General features: G+C 44.2%; 1 protein-coding gene across 2 annotated transcripts; it reads left to right on the plus strand.

Moving 5' to 3' along the window:
* Positions 1–6,134: 6,134 nt before the first annotated feature.
* OVGP1 (oviductal glycoprotein 1) lies at positions 6,135–19,307 on the plus strand. 2 transcript variants are annotated; one of them, XM_064372722.1, is made up of 10 exons: positions 6,135–6,450; positions 7,424–7,480; positions 9,141–9,306; positions 9,781–9,905; positions 11,456–11,564; positions 11,666–11,851; positions 13,428–13,544; positions 16,355–16,490; positions 17,435–17,887; positions 18,632–19,307. In XM_064372722.1, exons 1-10 carry the CDS (start codon positions 6,371–6,373, stop codon positions 19,114–19,116), a joined length of 1,914 nt encoding a protein of 637 aa, XP_064228792.1. In that variant the 5' UTR covers positions 6,135–6,370; the 3' UTR covers positions 19,117–19,307. The 2 variants fall into 2 exon arrangements, with proteins under 2 accessions (XP_064228792.1, XP_064228791.1); XM_064372721.1 differs by having other exon boundaries at positions 17,435–17,870; positions 18,663–19,307.
* The last annotated feature ends 4,303 nt before the right edge of the window (positions 19,308–23,610 follow it).

A 23,610-nucleotide genomic window follows, 5' to 3' on the forward strand; every position in this document is an offset into this window, starting at 1 on the left:
AGTTGCCACTATGAGTGCCCACCATGAGTCAGACAGTTTACACCTAAAATCTCGATTTAAAAAAAAAAATTTGAAGAAAAGTGTCATTATTGCTACTTTTCAAATATGTTGTCTGAAATTTCTTAATTAGTAACCCAGATCTGCCTGTTTCTAGGCTGGGGTGTGCCCACCTCTTTGGCTATGCTTTTTCTCAGCTCATTCATTTCAAAGACAGACCATTTAACCATTGGATCTGGGGCAACAAAGGTGAATCAATCATGAATCCTTCACTAAAAGAGCTTGCTTTTTAATAGATGAAACAGTTTAATTTTTAAATCTAGTGTTATAAGGGTTTAAGTAGTAGCACACTTTCCAACTTCTGTTGGAATGAAAAGAATAAGAACAATGACGACCACAAAAAAGCAATTCTGCTTAAACCAGGGTCTGTCACCCTTGGCACTATTAAATTATCAGTACAGGTGGTCCCTGACTTTTGATGGTTCGACCTACGATTTTCCAACTTTATAACGGTGCAAAAAAAAATGGTTGTGTCAATTTGTTCATTGATTTATGATGGAGTTACATCCTGATAAAATCATGGTTAGTTGAAAACATTAATTTTTAAAATTTTACTTTAAGTTCTGGGACACATATGCCAAACATGCAGGTTTGTTACATAGATATACATGTGCCATGGTGGTTTGCTGCATCCATCATTCTGTCATTGGTTTTAAGCCCCGCATGCATTAGGTATTTGTCCTAATGCTCTCCCTCCCCTCATGCCCGATCCTCCAACAGGCCCTGGTGTGTGACGTGATGTTCCCCTCCCTGTGTCCATGTGTTCTCATAAACATTAATATTTTCAACTTACAATGGGTTTATTGAGATGTAATCCCATCTTAAGTCAAGGAATCTCTGCCCTGAATATACTTCATTGTGGAGGGCTGTCTTGTACATTGAGGGATGGTTAGCAGCATCCCTGGCTTCTACCTGTTTGGTACTGTAGCATACCTTCCACTGTTGTGACAACCAAAGTATCTCCAGACATTGCTAGATTGGGCAAAATTGTGTGCAATTGAGAATCAATGGCTTAAAAGGAAAAGGGCCTTTGCAGGGAGAGGCAATAACACCTTTAGCCATTTCCTAATGATGTCACTTAATCAGTTAGGATTTTTGTTTTGTTTTTAGCATTTTGCTGTTACAAATAAAGCTGCAATGAACATTGTTTCTTTGTGTACTTGGGCATGATAAATTTCTAAAAGTAAAATTGCTAGGTTATAAGATACTATATTTAGGATTGCGACGTTGCCTACGTGACCCCTAAAGACATTAACCAAATAGCACTACCTTTACTATTTTATTTAAGATACTCTTTTTAGAATTTCCTCAATTTTTAAACTTAAGATTCATGAAAGTATGGATTTATATGATAATATTCATTTTCTTAGTATATATTAAACACAGTAAATATTCTTTAAAAAATTTTTCATGCACAACCAAAAATAATCTTTCACACCAAATATTGGAACACTCCCTTCACTTTAAATATGTGGTAACTGACTAGAAAAGAGTCCTCCCTTCAAGTTTACAGTGATCTGTAGTCAAGACTCTTTGGATTCTTTTATTATTCAACCAACTGATTTTGTTTAAGTCATATTTCTCTAATTCATTCACATGGGTATCATGAAATATTTGGCCAAATGCTAAGTTAAAACCAAAGCACTTCACGTCTTTGATTTTTCCTTCATCTTGATAATTCGTGTAAATGTGAGAGGTGTCACACTACTGCAGGAATTTCTTCAGTTACTCAGTAAAGGACATTTGCAAATGCCTTTTCTAACTTCATGAGAACAGGCTAAGCACTAGGGAGGGATATTTTCTAAGTATCTGGGTGGGTATGTAAAAATAAAAAGCAATAGTTGTAATTTATTTTATTTTTTGACAGCAAGAATTAAAGGAAATGGATTGAGAACACACAGAGCGACACGGCACACTGATTTTCAACATAACCCCCATTCAGCATTTTACTGTTTATCATCTGCTGTACATACGGAGGCATAGTTGCCAGCTCTTTGGCACGGTCATCCCCACATTATACAGAGGTCATTCCTGGGCATCCATTGTTATATCCTGGCATTCTCAACATCATCAGTCATTTTTGCAAGGCACAGAGGGGTCAGGTCTGAGATCTAGCCATGCTCAGTGCAGCAGAATAGGAGTCCAGAGGATGACTCAGGTGCAGATGAATGAAGTTCAAATTGGCAAGCAAATGTGGCTTCTGTGATAGGTGCAGCATTAGCAGCTAGTGCCCCTATTAGGAGTTTGGGTGGTAGGCCACAGTCTAGTGGGAAATCTCAGTGATGTGAAATCTTATGGGGTAGGGGATGCTGTGGGAGGAGGCTCAGAAGTGGAGAAAGGCAGGCATTCCATATCAAAGAGATCTTAAAAGACAGGAGGCCCTTAGGCTATGGCATATGGGGAGCCTGGAAAGACACAGAAGACCCAGGACCTAGGAACCAACTGTGGTCCCAGCAGTTCATAGAACAGGAAGAGAAGTCAAAGCAGGGACCAGACCCAGTTATAAGAATGAGGGCACAAGGGCTAGGAATGGGGAAACAAGAGCATGGTCGTTATAGTCAGAAGGCACATGAGGGATAGTCTAACCAGTGGTACAAGTTGTTGCCAAGCATGATCCAGTGTTGGTCTCAGGAGGCCTAATTATCTCCTGATTCAGGTTAATACTAGTCCAAGGAATGGAGGGTGGCATTGAGCATCAAGTGGGACTCAAGTTGCCTCAGTGATGGTACAGAGCGGGAATTGGATATGATCAATCTGTTCACTACATCATAAGCTCCTTGAAAGCAGACACTGTCTCAAGTGCCGAGCAGGGCGTGGCACATGCTCAGTGAATATTTGTTGAATACATGAAGAAAAGGCGACATAGTCACTGTTGGGTGGGGTATTCCATCAGGCTTTCCCGGAGTTTCAGTGAAATACACCAAACATTTCATACTATTTGTTGTTTTTATTCCACCATATCCAAGCAAACTGCTGATTTGAAACAATGACTTTCCCGGTTTCTTCATACTAGAAATGAAGGATAGATGTTACATGAATTTGACCACTAGTCATTATTTCCCTGTGTTGTGCATTATATTGACATCTGGTTAATACCTCGTGGTAGTTCATGTGGATTACATGAACAGCATGTCTCTGTGAAGATGGACATAGGGTCTGAGACCCTCTGTAGCAGAGAAAGAAAACTGATGAATTATAAAAGTATCTTGCTTGTAGTCCTATTTTATCTTTCACTCTCCTTTTTTAAAATATATATATTTTATTGCATTTTAGGTTTTGGGGTACATGTGAAGAATATGCAAGATTGTTGCATAGGTACATACAAGGCAGTGTGATTTGCTGCCTTCCTCCCCATCACCTATATCTGACATTTCTCCCCATGTTATCCCTCCCCAACTCCCCACCCTCTGCTGTCCCTCCCCTAGTTCCCCCTGAGAGACCCCAGTGTGTGATGCTCCCCTCCTTGTATCCATGTGTTCTCATTGTTCCACACTTGCCTATGAGTGAGAACATGTGGTGTTTGATTTTCTGTTCTTGTGTCAGTTTGCTGAGAATGATGGTTTCCAGGTTCATCCACGTCCCTACAAAGGACACAAACTCATCATTTTTTATGGCTGCATAGTATTCCATGGTGTATATGTGCCACATTTTCCCTGTCCAGTCTATCATTGATGGGCATTTGGGTTGGTTGCAGGTCTTTGCTATTGTAAACAGTGCCACAATGAACATACTTGTACATGTGTCTTTATAATAGAATGATTTATAATCCTTTGGATATATACCCAGTTATGGGATTGCTGGGTCAAATGGAGTTTCTATTTCTAGGTCCTTGAGGAATTGCCACACCATCTTCTATAATGTTTGAACTAATTTACAGTCCCACCAACAGTGTAAAAGTATTCCTATATCTCCACATCCTCTCCAGCATCTGTTGTCTCTAGATTTTTTAATGATCACCATTCTAACTGGCATGAGATGGTATCTCAATGTAGTTTTGATTTGCATTTATCTAATGACCAGTGATGATGAGCATTTTTTCATATGTTTGTTGGCCTGATATATGTCTTCTTTTGTAAAGTGTCTGTTCACTCTTCTGTTGTTGCATTTTTAAAAAACTGGTTCTTGTCCAGAACTGTATCCATCATATTCTTGAGGTTCATGACACATCCTCACAATTGGCTCATATACTGACTCAAATATTGTTGACTCAAAAATTCAGGTGTTGTCTTCTCCTGAGAAACTGAAAGATCCAGCAATGCTGGGTCTGTTTCTCTGCAGGGCAACCATTAGCAGCTGCTCAGAGTGCTGTCCCTTTTCACACCGATCTCTGTTGTCTCCTGACCAAGAGGCTTCATGTCAGTTGACGTGCATCACTGGGCATGAACTGCTACTTTTCTAATAAAATGGAGAGAGCTATTTTATTGTATCTACTCCATCCATTTACATTGCCTGCATGGTGAGTGTCATTTGAGTTTGAGAACTCTGCTCTGCTGGGCAACCCTTTTGACGTCCCTGATAATAGCTACCATTCATTGAGCCCTTATTATCTGCAAGCACAAAACTAACAATTTTTGATCCATTATCTCTTTAATCTCTATAAAGCTTGATGAGGTAAGTCTGAGCTGTCATCTCCACTTTTCAAGTGTGGGAATTGAAGCTCACAGAAGCAAAGTAACTTGTGCAAGATTACAAAACTTCTAAGTGGTGACACTGAGATTCAAACTTTGAATTCAAACCTTGGATTCAAAGCCTGAATCCAAAGCTGGGGTTTTAAAAATGCTTTTAAATTACACTGCTTCCCAACCAATAATCCTTTAATAATAGAATTGCTGCTATCAAGTGGGATTTATTTCCCATATTCGGTCCATGTGGTACTGAATACCAGGAAGAATCTCTTCCTGGTATTCAATGCCAGCCTGGAGCTGTTGCTTTGTTGGAGAGGGAGGATGTGTGGTTCTGGGGTCACTATGACTCTCATAAATTAGTGATCCTGGCAATGGGGTGTGTGTGTGTGTGTGTGTGTGTGTGTGTGTGTGTGTGTGTGTAGCTGGGCTGTCCCAGTGCTATCCACAGGGAAACTCCTATAAAGGGCTCCATCTCTGGCTTCACAGCTGTCAGACCATTGAGATGTGGAGGCTGTTGCTGTGGGTTGGTGAGTGTGGCAGGTCCCAGTAGTGTCACTCAGTCCAGGAGGTGCCAGACTTCATGAGTTTGTCATCTCTCTGGTGCTGAGAGAGCAGCCTGGTACTCAGGGGCCCTGGATTAGGTAGAGATGGGATGGGCCATAGTGAACGGTCAGAGGGACCCAGGGAGACGTGGTCAGAATAGTGGTTCTCAAACCTGGTAGCACATTAGAAAATTTAAATGCCTGAGTTTCACCTTGGACCAGTTCAATCAGAATCTCTGTGTGACCAGCCAGGATATCAGTCATTCTTAATTTTCAGCCAGGGTTGAGAACCACTGGCTTCAAGCTTTTTCTGGGACTTCTAACAGTCACTGTTGTCCCTGTGCAAAGCATTAGCATATACACGTGTTTATTAGAGAGAAAAGGAACTTACATCTAGCTCCACTGGGCCAACTTTAGAGACTAGGAAGCGAGTGAGTGGTGTCCCCATGTGTGTATCTGCATCTGCATAAGGTGCTGTGTTGGTGGGCGCCCTTGCTAACCAGAGGGTGTGCCGTGGCATGCCACTCTGGCGAGCGTATGAATCTGTGTGACTCCTCCCTTTCTTTCCTGCAGGGTTGGTTCTTGTGCTGACGCACCACGATGGTAAGGAAACTGTTTTCCCTTTCAGAGCCCGGGAGAGTCTCTGGCTGAGAAGTCCTCCGCATTGAGTGCCCCCTGCAGCCCCCTTTGCCCTGGCTCCTCTGTCAGGGATTATTGATCCAACACAGTTCCTCAGAGGATTTTTGGTCACCTGCTGTTTGTGTCACTGAGTGTGTGCCTTGGTCCAGATCTGAGAATCTGTTCTGACCAGGATTTCACAGGGCATTCTTTTCTTCCTGAGACCTCGGCAGCGGGGGAGGAATAGAACCTCAGTGTAGTTTTGAGGTGTACGTCGGGGCTGGGGAGAGAGGGTGTTAAAATGTGGCCTGGACTCTTGGGCTGTGTTCACATTGTTTTCTGGAAACTGAGCTCTACCCGTTCCCTTGGTCTCTGCCAATTAATGTGTGCTCTCCCTTACCAGGTGCTGCCTACAAACTGGTGTGTTATTTCACCAGCTGGGCACACAGTCGGCCAGGCCCCGCCTCCATCTTGCCCCATGACCTGGACCCCTTTCTCTGCACCCACCTGATATTTGCCTTTGCCTCAATGAGCAACAATCAGATTGTTGCTAAGAATCTCCAGGATGAGAACATTCTATATCCAGAGTTCAACAAACTAAAGGAGAGGTTTGTTCGTATTCGACGTGGGGTTGTATTTTCAGATTTCACGGGTGTAAGATAACAGCCTATTTCTCCCGTTACTCCTCAACCTTCCTCTATTCCGGTCCTAGCCTCCTCTCAAATAGGGGTCCTGAGCACCCCCAACTTGAGAACTCCCTGTCACAGACACCTTGAGCTCTTTTCCGCCTCCTTGCCTCTGTGGTTGCTGTTGCCTCTGCCTGGAATGTGCTTCTCTCTCTTCTCTGCCTGGCAAACTCCGACTCAGCCATTGAACCTAGCTGTGAGGATTTCAGATGTTGATGCTGTTAAAGTGGGCCTACACGTCCCAGATGCTCAACAGATGCTCGTGTTTCTATTACCATTTGTCACCTGTGAACTACACCAGGGAAGGGGCAGTGTCTGCTGTGTCGTTGTATCCCAAGTGCTAGGGTTGGTGCTCAGTGTTTGCTTACATTTTCCTCTCTCTAGAACTCCTGGGATCGTTCCCTGCCCAAGGGAAGGTTTGCTACTCCGTTAATAGTTATAGATAAGCAGGGCAGACATTCTATGCCACTAGATTACAAGCTCCCTGAGAGTGGGGAGCTTATCTGTGTTGTTCTCTGTTCTAAAATGCCTAAAGCAGTCAATGGCACATAGACATTGCTCAATAAATATTTGTTGAATAGGAAAGTTAGTAAAGAGAAACATTTTAGACTGTTCTTTTTCAGAAGCATCATGGGGACATGGGTGAGTTTGGCGGACTTTGTACAGCCTGAGAGTTGATGGGTTGTGATGGCCCTTGGGTTGATTGTTCTCCTCTCTTTCCTCCTCTCTCGTATGCTTGTCTTTCTCCTTCTATCACCTTCTCCCTTTTCCTTCCCTTACCTCCCATCTCTCCTGTGTCCTGTTTTTCTTCCAATGAGCATAACAAAAGAACGTAGCAGCAGCTGCCCACTGGAGTGGAGGACCCAGCTTATCAACCCTCTCTTCCACATCGTAGGAACAGAGAGCTGAAAACACTGCTGTCCATCGGCAGGTGGGACTTTGGCACCTTAAGGTGAGACTTTGCTCTTATTGTCTTCTCCCTGGGAGGGTGGAGCAGGCTGGCTAGACGTGAAGACAGAAGGGGGAGCCAGCTTGGACACAGGACAGCGAAGCTAGCACAAGCACTTCCCTAAGTCGTGAATCCTGGACCCCTGCACTCGAGGGACATCCTGGCCTCTTCTCCACGGTGGGTCAGGGGAGACAAGGACGTTCTAGCAGGTGGTAAGAAAGGGGCTGGGGGAAAATTAGAGACAAAATGAGGCACTCACAATTGTCTCCTCGGTCTTTCATAGGAGGCAAGGGTTTTGTCTCCAAGGGAAGGAAAAATGTGCAGGACGAGAATAACTCCCAAACCTCCCGGGTTTCTTCACTTTATTGACGGATTCAGGGATATCAGCCTGAAAGGACTGGATCAGAGGAAAGGAAACAACAAAATTCTAGGCTTAGTGCCCAGCACATAGTACACGTGCAGTATGCAGCAGCTGCTCTTGTTAGCACTTCAGTCTCCATGAGGCAACGTGGAGATGACAAACTGCCGTCATATTTTCTGAAGAAACATTTCCGCTATTCATTGCTGAGGACTGGGGTAGAGGCCACGCTTGCCTTGTTGCCTTAGAGGCATGAGATGCAGGAGAGGGACGCCTGGTGGCCTGGGAGTGTGTGAGAAAGCACTTTGCAAGATGGAGGCAGGATTCGGGGCAGAGGGGTGAGAGCCAGCTCTGCTCAGTCCCAGGCTTTGCCTTCTCTGAACACTCCCTGTGTTCCAGATGCTGGGCGAGGGCTGTGCATGCATCACCCAGTGAACACTTGGAGGAAACTTACAAAGTGGTTGTATTCCAAATTGGTACAACAGAAAGCGCAAGTCACAGGTATTAAGAAACTTGCCAAATTTGTCCCAGGTATTCCTGAGAGATTGCCCAGCTTGGAGGTGGCAAACTGACCACGGAAACCAGGTCTGTTTGTAAGTCTGGTTAATTTTCTAACCATGGCTCAGGACTACCCCAGAGTTGCTTAAAGTTCAGCTCCAATAAGTTAGAATGTTTCCAAAGTGTTGTCACTACGGAAGAGGAAACAAAGTAAAATAGAAAACTGTCAAACAAGCAAGCGAACAAAATAACACAGGATCAGGAGCCCCTTGTCAGAGCGCAGGCCTCTTGTGCCAAGTTATACAACCCAGGCCCAGATAAACTCATAGGTCTTTCTGGACATGCTGGCCCTTGGCTCATGTTCTCTGCCTTAATCCAGTCAGGTAGAAAACGTCAGCTAGCATAGGTCGTGGGAATTGAGTGGTTACCTATGAGGAGATAGCACAGAGAGGCACGGTGCCTTGCCAGTGAGCATACCAGGTTTTAGGGGACAGAGCTGGACTGAGCCAGTTCTCCCCACCCCAGGCTACTGCTTGGTTCTGTGCCTGCTGTTCCTGTGCCACCTGGCCTCGGGGCAGCACATGGTTTTCAACTTCTTTTAGCTGCCTGAATTCCCCACTCCTGGGTATCAAGCTCCTGGTGCTGGGAGAGGCGTGTCAGAAGGTGGGAGAAATTCGGAGATCTGCCTTCCTTTCCTCCAGCCGCATCTGCCACGCCTACCACAGGGCACCACGCTTGCGAGGGCCCTCGTAGGAGGCTGTGATTCTGTGGGTAGTGTTCTTTGCCTTACGCCTGGTCTCCCTGCAGGTTCACCACTATGTTGTCCACATTTGCCAGCCGTGGAAAGTTTATTGCTTCAGTTATATCCCTTCTGAGGACACATGACTTTGATGGTCTTGACCTTTTCTTCTTATATCCTGGACTAAGAGGCAGTCCCAGGCATGACCGGAGGACTTTTCTCTTCTTAATTAAAGTAAGTCCGGTCTGGAAGTGCCAGAATCAAGAAATTATTCTACTTTCAGAGGCAGGAGAGGAACATGAGTCCAGGGGCAGGGGCAGAAGAGGGTGACAGAATGTTCTTTTACTGTGAGGCCCTGGAGGGCAATACCTAAAACACCTGAGGTTACTGTTTTCTCTGCACCTGCGGCTTGCTCCAGGCCTCCAGCCTAAGGGATGCCTTCTCTGTGCAGCTTCCTGCACTCCCTCAGGCAGTGTCTGTCTGAATTCTGTGCTCCTGTGCCTGCACCCTACCCCTCAATTAAATCATCCACCGCATCAGCCCTCATCTGCCCTTCTCACAAGCCTGTGGCAGGGCCCATGTCCGACTCACCTTCATGTCCCAGAGCCTGGCTCAGGGGCTCAGTAATTGCTTCCTGGATGACACTCCCCCGCAGCCCCTGCCTCTCTGTTTGTCTAGTTCTCTGTGTCTTTCTGTCTTTCCTCCTAGGAGCTCCTGTTTGCCTTCCAGAAGGAGGCACTGCTCACCATGCGCCCGAGGCTGCTACTGTCTGCTGCTGTTTCTGGGGTCCCACACATCGTCCAAACATCCTATGAAGTGCGCTTTCTAGGAAGGTGAGTGGATATTGCCTTGGTGGGGCAGGACATTGGAGGGAAGCAGGTGTCTTGAGCTCAGAACCCCAGAGCTTCCCAAGCACTGTTTTTGAGCTCACCATGTGCCTGCGCTGATGTCAGTGCAAGTTTGGGGCTGGGCTGAGGAGCACGGATGGGGACAAGGGCTAGCTCCTTTAGATCTGCCCACAACAATGTTAGCATGGGTAGAATCTTCTGCGCAGCCTATTGCTGGGTCTCACGAGGAGAGAATCCCAGGGTCCCGGCCTCTTTCTATTTAAGAGTATAGCTGTAGACATACGCTCTGCAGCAGATGCTGGCATCAGAGACAGATGATTTAACAACCACTGCCACAAAAACAAAAGTAGGAATGCCCAACCACACCCAGTATTCAGAACAGTTCTCCATGCAAAAGTTCAAAAGCTAGACAAAGAACAGGACATAAGTCTTTTTGGACATGTCAGCTCTAGGTATATATATATATATATATATATATATTTTTTTTTTTTTTTTTTTGAGACAGAGTCTCGCTCTGTCGCCAGGTGCCAGGCTGGAGTGCAGTGGTGTGATCTTGGCTCACTGCAACCTCCGCCTCACGGGTTCAAGCAATTCTCCTGCCTCAGCCTCCAGAGTAGCTGGGACTACAGGTGTGTGCCACCATGCCCAGCTAAATTTTTTGTACTTTTAGTAGAGACAGAGTTTCACCATGTTGGCCAGGATGGTCTCGATCTCTTGACCTTGTGATCCTCCCGCCTCGGCCTCCCAAAGTGCTGGGATTACAGGCGTGAGCCACTGCGCCTGGCCTCTAGGTATATTTTTTAGAACTTTGAGAATCAAGTATTTACAGAAGAGGAAACTGAGTCAGATGTAGACCAAAAGAGAAATGGGATGTTCCTGTGTGATTGCACTCAAGAGTGGTTTCAATGTGGGAGGAAAGTGAGAGACGCAGGGGACATGGAGTTTGTTAGTGTTGATCTTTTAGCCAGGCAGGATTGAGAGAGTCCTGCCTTCACCCAACTGGGCAACTTTAGGCAAATTAGTTAACTCGTCTGAGTTTCAATTTCTTCAACTTTAAAATGGAGGTAGATATGGTACTTAGGGAATTAGCCAGATTGAAATTAAATTAGATCATCAGTATAAACCCTTATCCCTGTGACTTGGTAATGATGAAAGCTTTCTAGAGGAGGTGGGTTTTCAGTGGTGCCTGGAATGGTAGAAAGACAAGCTATGGGACAGACTGCTTTTACTCATGACTATTTGTGCAGACGTCTGTTAGCATTTGTATCAGGCCTGATTGTATTTTCTCTCATCTAACTCCTGTCTACCTCCACAGATACTCTCAGGATGCATAGATCTTCATGCACAGCTATTCCTAGCCAGCTGTTTGTTCTAGTGGTGGGTGGGCAGCACAGCTTAGGCAGGGCCCACAGGCAGAAGGAGCAGGGAAGCTCTGGTGACCAATGTCTAGCTAGTTAGCTAGACAGTGCTGTGATGATCTGACTTGGAAATCTGGCTAGCCTAGTCTTTATATCTCTTCCTCCTGCCCCTTGCAGACTCCTGGATTTCATCAATGTATTGTCTTATGACTTACATGGAAGTTGGGAAAGGTTCACAGGACATAATAGCCCCCTGTTCTCTCTGCCTGAAGATCCCAAATCTTCGGTAAGAAAAGGAAAGATCTCAGGTGGCCCAGACATCTGCCCCTGAGCTCAGGCCTTTGGCTGTTAGTAAAAAGAAGGGGTCTGGATTCTTCCTACCTGCAGGCATATGCTATGAATTATTGGAGAAAGCTTGGGGTGCCCTCAGAGAAACTCATCATGGGGATCCCCACCTATGGACGTACCTTTCGCCTCCTCAAAGCCTCTAACAGTGGGTTGCAGGCCAGAGCGATGGGACCAGCATCTCCAGGGAAGTACACCAAGCAAGCAGGCTTATTGGCTTATTATGAGGTAATGGAAATAACAGCCTCTGTCTAAGGCTCTCCCAGTTAGGACTCTCCCACCCTCATCTGGAGCAAAGGCCAGGATAAGGGGCAATGGCAAGGGTGAGAGCTGTAGACAGGGCAAAGAGGTAGTCTATTAGGACAAGGGAAATCCACTATGTGGGATATTTTCTTTTTCTTTGGGGTATGTTATTTGAGTCCTATGTAAGGGATGAAAGGCTTGGTGGAATCTGGATGGAAGGTTTTCATTGTATCCCAGAAAAGGATCTTGAATGCTATACAGGTAAACCCTGACTTTCTATATGCCCTAAATAAAAATCATTAATATTTGCAATGTATATAATTTCAAACATATATCTAAGTAAAAGATAGTACAACCTCTGTACCTCCCTGACATTCTACTCACTCAGCTTCAATGATTAATCATTCATAGCCAATTTTGTCTCATCTCTGCTCTCCGACTTCCTCCCTCCCTACTACTAGCTGATTTTGAAGCAATTCCAAGACATTCTCTACTACAGGTTCTTTCTTTCTACTCCACCTCCACCCTCTTCATCCTCATCGCAACCAAGTTTGCTACCGAGTGGCAGAAAGAGACATGTTTCCAAGAAAATGTAACCACCAGAGGTGACAACACGAGCCACATCAGTGTGTGGTCGTAGTGACCTGGAAAGGTCTTATGGAGCAGGTAGATTTTGAGCAGAGTTTGAAGCACAGGGAAATCCTGATGGACAGGAATGACTGGACAGGAAGGACTTCCCAAGTAAAGGACAGCAGGTACAGAGGCACAGGGTGGTAGGAAGTGCCAGATGGAGAGCTGCAGCCTTACTTTAGGCAATAGTGGAGGTGCTGCAAGTCTCTCCTATCTCTGCTCTGCGCTGCGCTGGATGGATGAGGGCGTTTTTCTGCTAATCCAATGAAGCATTTTTATGAGTGATGTCATAGTTGAAACAATGTTCTTCAAGGGCATTTGGGGCCAAAGAAGCTTTGATAGACAGACGCTTCAAAGCACCAAAAGAAAAAAAGGAATGACTTAGACATTAACTTCTGCAGCACAGCTTGCATACCTCTGTTTTTCTGCAGCATATAGTTTGTAGCACAATGCTGGGCACCCAGTAGACAGTCTAATGCTTAACTGATTATAGCCACCTGCTTCTCCCTGCCTTCAAGAACTTTAAATCTACTAGAAGTTGAGGTGCTAGTTTGATAACTACCTATATGAGGCAGTTTGTGCTGGGATCTAACAGGAGAGGCTTGCTTATGAAAACACTTTGAATGAGATACAGATTTGGTCAAGGATGAGGTGTGTTACTCTTACTATTTTGGTACTTGTATGTCATCCACTCCTTGGTTCTCTTTTTTCCATCATGGACAGTAGAGGAAGGAATGGGTGACAGTAAAAATTTATTCAAAATAGGAGCTCCTTCATGAATGGCCTCTCCATTCTTCTCTCTTTGGTTTACATTTTTCTCATTCACTGGTTAGGGATTCTTAGGTTCTTTATCCTTGGGCAAGGAACAGCTGTCTCCTGGTGCTTGTCTCTGTGGCACTTCCCAGAACTAACCTGATGATCCTCTTGGCAGATTTGCTCCTTTGTCTGGGGAGCGAAAAAGCACTGGATTGATTATCAGTATGTCCCATATGCCAACAAAGGGGACGAGTGGGTTGGCTATGATGATGCCATCAGCTTCAGTTACAAGGTGAGACCCTGGTTCTTTCGTGCTCCAGCACATGGTTTCCTACTGGCTTCCATGGGGCCCTTGTTTGTACAATGCATGCATGTGTATTGGGTGGAGGGTGAAAGGTGAGAACGATTAGACCAGGGGAGTTTCAGGCATGCCTACATTTTGGTTCCAACTGGGGTTTTATAATCCCATCTGTTCCAAGTCTCTATTCTGAAGAGAAGAAATCTAGGATCTGAGGGAATAAATAATTCTCTCAGTTCATACAGTTTTTTGATGATCTTTTTGGTTTCTTCTTTTCCATTTGGACCAGCTAATTTCATAGTAGATAAATACCAACACAAGGTAGATCATGGTAAGTGCTCCACAAATATTACTGACATGTAGCAGAAATGAGGAAGTCTGGGAGGGCTTCCTGAGGGAGGTGAGCAGGAGTAGGAGAAGATGATGACATGGGGGAAAGGCTCAGTGGTGTAGAAAGCTTATAGGAGATTCAAAAAAGAATTTGGGTGAACCAGAGGCTTTTTATAAAGGGACTTGAATGCTGGTAAAGGTGTTTGGTCTTCATCCTGTGGACATTTTAAGGCAGAATCATGTTTCTACAGGTGGATGACCTTTAACTTTCAAACTTTTAGAACTAAACTAAAACCCTCCCTTCATGTAAGTGGTGTTTTATGAAGTTGAATCTGGCAGGTTTTTATAGTGGACTAAAAGAGAACTGACATGCTCCAGCAGTTCCTAGACCTGCGTCTGCTTTGGAATCACCTGAGAGACTGGACACATGTAGAAATCTTGGTTTCACTCCTGAATATTCATTAGGTCTTAGAAAAACTTTGGAAACTGCTTTAGAATGCCTCCACATGCGATCCTTCCAGGTTGGCATTTTGGGAGCTCCGGGGGGACACAGAGGTGTCCAAGCAGGAGATAATGAGTGTCTGGACTAGGGCAGTTGGAAGGAGCAGCAGTTTACAGGTGAGAAATTGTCAGAATGTTGCTTGGATATCGAGACTTAAATAGAGAGAATTCACAGTTCCCCTATTACCGGTGATGCAGAAATGGCAGGTGTTGGCTGTTCTTTGGGCGAAGTTTGTGTGGGAAGCCCCAGAGAGGGAGGCACTCATGAAGATTCACTGTGTGGCTCTTCTTTGCATTAACACTGAGTGAGGCCTGCTGGGGAGGAGAGAGGTCAAAGAGCGTGGCTTCTCCCCTCTGGGATCTTGCTCTGTGGTTTGGGAATGGGAAGACACAAACAGGAAGGATCAATGACTCAATGGATTTATTCAATTGGATGGAATTAAATCTCTGACCCATAGGACATAGAGAGGGCAAAGGAAGCAGACAAGCTAAACTAAAAAGAGAGAGCTGCCTTCCTCTTTCCCCCAGAACCATTTGCCTACCTTCAATGATTGCAAAAGAGAGAGGAGGGCCACATATGTCAACCATTCTATATAAGCTCTGAGTCTCATGCTTGCAGGGTTGTTCTCTGCAGCACAGACCCCACTGCATATGCAGGCGAATTGAACATCTGACTTTCCTCACATTGTCTTTTGGGTGATTGGGACATGGAAACTGACTCAAGGTGTTATTCTGGCTATTTTCTTGTTTTGTTTTGTTTCTCTGTGAATAATAAACATTCTGTCCTCTGATACAGAGGTCTGGGGTGTTGGGTGTGTGTGTAGTATGTATGTGTGTGTGTGTAGTATGTATGTGTGTGTGTGTGTGTACACAAAACTGGCAGGCTAGTTAGCTTGTAAATAGGATAAACATCTCAGAAACTTCACAGTTTCAGATTTAACGATTGGATTCCTCCTTCTTCTTATTTTATATTTGGGGAAAATCAACCCCTGAAATTAGCCAATTGACTTGTCTAAGGCACACACACAGCTATTTGGACCTGATGGAGTCTGTCTCTTCCATCAGACTTGACAGAGAGCACTGGACTTGAGTCTAAGCTCTGCCATTTAGTTATAATGGAGGTTTTAAAATGTGTGGATGAAAGTCTTTATTTTCTTAGCTGTGAGAAGAGTACAATATTTTGTGCTCTACTGTATTTTATAGTGTCACTGTGAGATAAGGAAATAAATTTTAAATAGTAGAGCAATATCTACAGTTTAATATGATAATAATGGTGATTAATGAGGCAGGAAACCCAGAGGGACAGTAGCTAACATTTACTGAAGATTCACTGTGCCAGGTATTGATCCAAATATGCATAGGAACTCTTTAGGAAAACTTATGTAGCATTCCTATATAACATAAAACATAAGATTTACCATTTTAACCACTTTAAAGTCTGAAATTCAGTGGCTTTAATGCATTCATGTTGTTGTGTAATTATCACCGCCATCCATCACCAGAACCTTTTCATCTTCTCGAATGGAAACCCTGTACCCATTAAACAGCAACTTCCCATTCCTCCTTCCCCCATCATTCTACTTTCTGTTTCTGGGAATTTGACTACTCTAGATACTACATATAAGTGGAATCAGACAGTGTTCATTATTCTGTGTCTGACTTATTTCACTTTGCATAGTGTCTTCACACTTCATCCGTATTGTAGTATGTGCATGTAAGAATCTTTTGAGTCTAAAAACGTTGGACATGTTATTATCCTTTTTTTTTTTTTTAACAAATTAAGACACACAAGGGTTATGTAACTTTTTCAAGATCTCATAGGTAATAAGCAGTAAAAGCTAGATTCAAATATAGACTACACTCATAACCACCCTGCTACATTGCTTCCTCAGGGGCTGTCTTCAGTTTTTGGCCATTGTACCCAGTCTGGAGGGTGACAAGTACAGTGTGTTGACTGACTGTTACTTTTACAGGCATGGTTTATAAAGCGAGAGCATTTTGGGGGGGCCATGGTGTGGACACTGGACATGGATGACGTCAGGGGCACTTTCTGTGGCACTGGTCCTTTCCCCCTTGTCTACGTACTGAATGACATCCTGGTGAGGGCTGGTAAGTAACTGTGACCTGGAAGCTGGGGTTGGAAGTCGCATAACCAGGCAGTGGGTGAGTCTATTCTGCTAGATCTAAATGCCTTGGTGAGGCAACATGACATTGAGGGGACAGAAAAAGCTTTGCCAGGCCAATATGTTTTCCAGTCTTTGTGTGGATACTTGGCCCTTATTTGGCCTCTTTGAGCTTCCTTTGTTCCATCTAAAATGAGAATAATCTGTACACTCATGACATTATTATAAGAACTAAGTGAGCTATGGAATGAAAAATTGTCTTAGCACTCAATATATGTTAGTCTATTTCTCTCTTTCTTCTGCTCTCATGGTCAAGGGCTAAAGGAATTAGGTTTCTTTTGATATCTTTCCCTGGCAATTAGGAGATGAAACCCAGTGTGCAAGAGATGAAGCATGCATATAGATGGTTATAATCTTCACTCTATGGGTAATGAGACTGGATCTCAGTCAGGTCAAGTCTCTAGGTGAGCCCCAGTCCCATTGTTCACAGCATGCTGTCTCCAGCCTCCTGGCCCCTGGCTTTGTTCCTGCAATACGGAAACAGAAGAAGCTTCTTCTTGTACATTCATCAAGTAATTCTTTAGAATTAGGCCTTGAGGGCAAGGTTTTGCTGATGGTGCAGTCAGAGATGTCAAAGTGAGGGCTTAAGCACAGGGAATGGGCTTCTTTCTGGGGTCATTCATGGGAAATGCAGCAAATCCACTGAGTGCCTGAGGGTGTCCGGGACCTTGTGAATATGATGGGGTATGGAGCAGAGCTTTTATGTGGTGGGATTTCCTCTATGTCCTCAAGGAGGTATAGTGTGAAATCTTACACTTCTGAATTTTGAAGCAGGTACTTCAGCCCTGGAGTGGTTCTAGTTCTGCCAGTAATTAATAGGATGGGAATGAAGTGGTAGGAATCTCATTCTTTTCTGTTGATTTTCTCTAGTGTTCAATTCAACTTCTTTACCACAATTTTGGCTGTCATCCTCTGTGAATTCTTCAAGCACTGACCCTTCAAGCACTTCAAGGCTGGCTGTGACCAAGGCATCGACCACTGATATTAAGATTTTGCCCCCAGGAGGAGAGGCTGAGGTCACTGAGATCCATGGAAAGTATGAAAATATGACTATAACCCCTAGAGGCACAATTGTGACCCTTACAAAGGAAACTGTATCCCTTGAAAGGCACATTGTAGCTCTAGGAGAGCAGACTGAGATCCCTGGGGCGAAGACCATGAGTTCTGTGGGTCATCAGTTCATGACCCCCAGAGAGAAGGCCCTGACCCCTGTGGGTCATCAGTCTGTGACCCCCGGGGAGAAGACCCTGACCCCTGTGGGTCATCAGTCCATGACCCCTGGGGAGAAGACCCTGACCCCTGTGGGTCATCAGTCCATGACCCCTGGGGAGAAGGCCCTGACCCCTGTGGGTCATCAGTCCGTGACCTCTGGGGAGAAGACCCTGACCCCTGTGGTTCATCAGTCCGTGACCCCTGGGGAGAAGACCCTGACCCCTGTGGGTCATCAGTCCGTGACCCCTGTGATTCATCAGTCCATGACCCCTGGGGAGAAGGCCCTGACCCCTGTGGTTCATCAGTCCGTGACCCCTGGTGAGAAGACCCTGACCCCTGTGGTTCATCAGTCCGTGACCTCTGGGGAGAAGACCCTGACCCCTGTGGTTCATCAGTCCGTGACCCCTGGGGAGAAGACCCTGACCCCTGTGGGTCATCAGTCCGTGACCCCTGTGATTCATCAGTCCATGACCCCTGGGGAGAAGACCCTGACCCCTGTGGTTCATCAGTCCGTGACCCCTGGGGAGAAGACCCTGACCCCTGTGGGTCATCAGTCCGTGACCTCTGGGGAGAAGACCCTGACCCCTGTGGTTCATCAGTCCGTGACCTCTGGGGAGAAGACCCTGACCCCTGTGGGTCATCAGTCCGTGACCTCTGTGGTTCATCAGTCCGTGACCCCTGGGGAGAAGGCCCTGACCCCTGTGGGTCATCAGTTCGTGACCCCTGGGGAGAAGACCCTGACCCCTGTGGTTCATCAGTCCGTGACCCCTGGGGAGAAGACCCTGACCCCTGTGGGTCATCAGTCCGTGACCCCTGGGGAGAAGGCCCTGACCACTGTGGGTCATCAGTCCGTGACCCCTGGGGAGAAGACCCTGACCCCTTTGGTTCATCAATCTGTGACCCCGGTGAGTCATCAGTCTGTGAACCCTGGAGAAATGACTGTGACCCCTGTTCATTTTCAGACTGAGACCCTTAGAGAGAATGCAATGGCCCCTAGAAGGAAGGCTGTGACCCTTGAAAAGGTGACTGTGCTCTCCAGAAAGATATCAGTTACCCCTGAAGGGCAGACTATGCCTCTAAGAGGGGAGAATTTGGCTTCTGAGGTGGGCATTCACCCCAGGGTGGGTAACTTGGGTCTTCAGATGGAAGCTGAAAATAAGATGTTGCTGCCCTCCAGCCCTATCATCCAGCTCCCGGAACACACTCCTCCAGCTTTTGACAATCGCTTTGTTCCCATCTATGGAAACCATTCCTCTGTCAACTCAATGACCCCTCAAACAAGTCCTCTCTCTCTAAAAAAAGAAAACCCAGAAAACTCTGCTGTGGATCAAGGAGCCTAAGCCCTGGTGGTGTCAGAAACCAGGGAAAACCCTTGTCTTTTCTTCTAAGTAACATGATGGATGCCTCCTCATCCTGGGGCAAAGCAGGCATCAAAACCTCAATTGGCCAATCTCTTTTCTGTTAAATAAACTGGAAACACAAGAACCCACCTGAGTTCTCTGAGATTCTTTTCTCGAATTGAACTCTGCAACTCACTTGTTAGCTTCTCCCTTTCAAGTTTATTTTCCCCACTGCTATTTTTGGAAAGAGGGAGTTTGTGTCTAGTCTACAGTGTTGCTATCCTGTGTGGATGATGTGTTTCCTTCTTTGCTGTGAGGAACTGCTCACTTCACTGTTGGTCGGAGCCAGAATCTCTTAAAACAGTTTCCACCATCCTCAAGGGGAGCTGAGGCAGGAGGGGAAAGCTGAGTCTTCCAATTACATTCTCTCCTTGGTAAAATCCTTGCTGTTCCTGAAAAAATAACCCCATCTAGTCTCTCCTCAAGAAGTGTTTGAGGAGAAGGTATAAAAAAGATACTTTAAAAATTCTTTTCTTACAGTATTACCTGCACACTTCTGCAAGGTCTCCTCCAGAAACACCAATTCTCACGCATTAAATGTTTAATACACCCATGGAACGTTTTCCTAGGCATCACTGTCCCTCATAAGTTGCTATAGCCACTGGATCAATTTCTAGCCCTCCACTTTTAGGAGCTAGTGCTACGTAGACTGGGTGTCATGCCTATCATTAATACTACTTTTTCTTTTGGAAGTGTAGCCTCCAAATCTTTAAGCTGGAGTCTCCAGTTAAAATGTCCATAGGACCAGGCACCTGTCATAAAGATTGAAGCATGTGAAAGCACATGGTCATTTGCTTAACAGAACCTAGGTTACATATGAAAGAAACCCTTTTGTCTCTACAAAAAAATTAGCTGGGCATGATGGCTCATGCCTTTAGTCTCAGCTACTTGGGAGGCTGAGGTGGGAGGATCACCTGAGCCTTGGAGATTGAGGCTGCATTGAGCCGTGATGGTGCTACTGCACTCCAGCCTGGGTGACAAAGCAAGACCCTGTCTCAAAATAAATAAATAAGTAAATATTTCTGATGGATCTGAGAGTTTTTTCTGTCCCATCTTCTGCATGCACTTTATTCAAGAGTAATTTGCCTTCTAGTTTCTAATTTATTTATGTTTTTATCGAATTTATAAGCTGCCTTCAACTTATCTCTTAGCTATACATTGATTGGGTCTTCTATCTCTATCATCTAACCCAAAGCATAGATCAATGGGTGGTCAAAAGTCTTGCTTCTATTATGTTAGCTGTTAGTTGCAGACAATGGAATCCACTAAAGCTAATTTAAGAAAAAAGACACTAAATGGTATTAGAGTTTCTGGGAGGATCAGGAAACCAGGATGGGATACTATACATCTGGATACAACATGTCCAGGGGATATGGACAACTCACTTTTTAAGACATACTGTTAAAGGTCTCAGATTTTACCCTACTTGCAACCTTACAACCCAACCTTTTTGCAGTGCATGTGTGCCCACTACAAAAAACAAGACCTGTGGGTCAGAGACAAGGGAATATATTAAAAATAGCAAAAGCCAGAACAATATCTTTTGCCAGTTCCAAAAGCTACAAGGGAGATGCAATGAGGGCCAAACTGTGCCTGCACATTCAGTGGGTACATTTCAAGAGAGGAACCCCAAAATTAGGAAACTATGTTGTTATATATAAGGTTTCGGATGACCAGCCCATTTCCCCCCTCTTCTTTTTTGCCCGGAGATAGAGATTTATCTCTAGATCTCAAGTCTATTTGCTATTCAAATATCCTTGAAAAGATAGTCCAAGATGTCTAGAAACGCCAGACCCATGGAAAATACCTTGGGATTATTCTAGCAGCAATCCCACTGCCTGCAACTCAGCATCCATGATGTTGGAGACTAGATACTGGAATCTCTGAGTCAGCTTTCCCAGAAGACCTGGTCTCCCCTATACATTCATTACCTTTATTCTGTAATTCACCTAAGTTTCCTGTAGCCATGTTTGCTTAGCAGAACATAGGTCACAGATGAAACCCTTACTTCAGGGAATCTGGGAATTCTAATTTTAACTTGCTAGCCTATATCACAGAAAAGCATACTAGAGGGTGTTAAAATGAGTACTGAGTTAGGTAATGTTACAGCTTTTAAGGATCACTCTGTGGCTATGTAACATACATACATACATATTAATTCTTCTTCTCATACTTGAGTATCCTAACAACAACAATTGCAAAAAGTCCTCTTACCTAATATAATGCAAAAATTTATCCTCTCAATGAAAATGTGGCAGTGGTGGGGGCAACTAAAAATGGAATGCTGTTACAAATGAACGCTACTTAACGACAGCAATATAACTGAACTGAAGAGGTTAGGGAGGAAAAATACTAGCCTTGGTAATTTTAACTTTGGAAAATAGGCTTTTGAATTTATATTGAAAGGCTAAAGACAAAAGGAACTAGACATAAATATTGTACTCTAGTTGGTAAATTTATTTCTTACTGATGCATACATTAGCATTTTTTTTTAAAAAAACTTTATTTTAGGTTCAGGGGTACATGTGAAAGTTTGTTACACAAGGTAAACTTGTGTCACAGGAACTTGTTGTGCAGATTATTTCATCACCCAGGTATTAAGCCCAGTACCCAATGTTATCTTTTCCCCTTCCTCCCCCTTCTCCTACCCTCCACCCTCAAGAAAACCTGTTTCTGTTGTTTCCTTCTTTGTGCTTATGAGTGCTCAGCACTTAGGTCCCACTTATAAGTGAGAACATGTGGTATTTGTTTATCTGTTCCTGTTTTAGTTGGCTAAGGATAATATCCTCCAGCTCCATCCATGCTCCCACAAAATACACAATTTTGTTGGTTTTTTTGTTATGGCTGCATAATATTTCATGATGTGTATATACCACATTTTCTTTACCCAATTTGTCATTGATGGACATTTAGGTTGATTCCATGTCTTTGCTACTGTGAATAGTGCTGCAGTGAACATTCACCTGCACGTGTGCTGTATCCATTTTTTTTTTTTTTTTTTTTGAGACAGGGTGTCACTCTGTTGCTCAGGCTGGAGTGCAGTGGCACAATCATGGCTCACTGCAGTGGATCAGGTGATCCTCCCATCTCAGCTTCCCCGGTAGCTAGAACCACAGGCACGCACCACCACACCTGGCTAATTTTTGTGTTTTTGGTAGAGACAGGGTTTGGCTATGTTGCCCAGACTGGTCTCAAAATGCTAGGATTATAGCTGTGAGCCGCCGCACCTGGCCACGTGTGTCTTTGTGGTAGAATGATTTCTATTCCTCTGGGTACATACCCAGTAATAGGATTGCTGGGTTAAATGGTAGTTCTGCGTTTAGCTCTCTGAGGAATAGCCATATCGTTTTTCACATTGGTTGAACTAATTACACACTTCATTAATAGTATATAAGTGTTCCCTTTTCTTTGCAACCTCACCAGCATCTGTTATTTTTTGACATTTTAATAATAGCCATTCTGACTGGTGTGAGATGGTATCTCATTCTGGTTTTGATTTGCATTTCTCTGACAACCAGTGATATTGAGATTTTTTTTCATATGTTTTTTTGAAAAGTGTCTGTTCATGTCCTTTGCCCACTTTTTGATGGGGTTGTCTTTTCTCTTGTAAATTGTTTATGTTCCTTATAGATGCTGGATATTAGACCTTTGTCAGATGCATAGTTTGCAAATATTTTCTCCCATTCTGTAGGTTGCCTATTTACTCTGTCAATAGTTTCCTTTGCTGTGCAGAAGCTCTTAAGTTTAATTAGATCACACTTGTTGATTTTTCCTTTTGTTGTCTTTGTCATGAAATCTTTGCCCGTTCCAAATGTCCAGGATGGTGTTGCCTAGGTGTCTTCTAGGGTTTTTTGTTTTTTAATAATTTTTTGTTTTACATTTACGTCTTTAATCCATTTTGAGTTGATTTTTGTATATGGTGTAAGGAAGGGATCCAGTTTCAATCTTCTGCATATGGCTAGCTAGTTATCCCAGCACCTTTTATTGAATAGGGAGTCTTTTCCCCTTTGTTGTTGAATTGTTGTCAGCATTGTTGAAGATCAGCTGGTCATAGGCATGCATTATTTCTGGGCTCTCTATTCTGTTCCATTGGTCTATGTGCCTATTTTTGTACAGTACAATGCTGTTTGGTTACTATAGTCCTATACTATAGTTTAAAGTTGGGTGATGCCTCTAGCTTTGTTCTTTTTGCTTAGGATCGCCTTGGCTATTTGGGCTCTGTTTTGGTTCCATGTGAATTTTAAAATAGATTTTTATAGTTCTGCAAAGAATGTCACTGGTAGTTTGATAGGAATAGCATTGAATCTGTAAATTGCATTGGGCAATATGGCCATTTTAATGATATTGATTCTTCCTATCCACGAGCATGGGATGTTATTCCATTTGTTTGTGTCTTCTCTGATTTCTTTGAGGAGTGTTTTGTAACGCTCATTA

The sequence above is a fragment of the Aotus nancymaae genome, unplaced genomic scaffold (genome assembly GCF_030222135.1).
Source record: "Aotus nancymaae isolate 86718 unplaced genomic scaffold, 86718_ANA_hifiasm-v0.15.2.pri h1tg000007l, whole genome shotgun sequence".
Lineage (NCBI taxonomy): Eukaryota > Metazoa > Chordata > Mammalia > Primates > Aotidae > Aotus > Aotus nancymaae.

Coding starts and splice junctions, on each gene's coding strand:
- OVGP1 (XM_064372722.1), top strand. CDS start 6,371: ATGAGCAACAATCAGATTGTTGCTAAGAATCTCCAGGATGAGAACATT. Junction 9,307..9,780: donor CTTTTCTCTTCTTAATTAAA/GTAAGTCCGGTC, acceptor CTTTCCTCCTAG/GAGCTCCTGTTTGCCTTCCA. Junction 13,545..16,354: donor CCATCAGCTTCAGTTACAAG/GTGAGACCCTGG, acceptor TTACTTTTACAG/GCATGGTTTATAAAGCGAGA.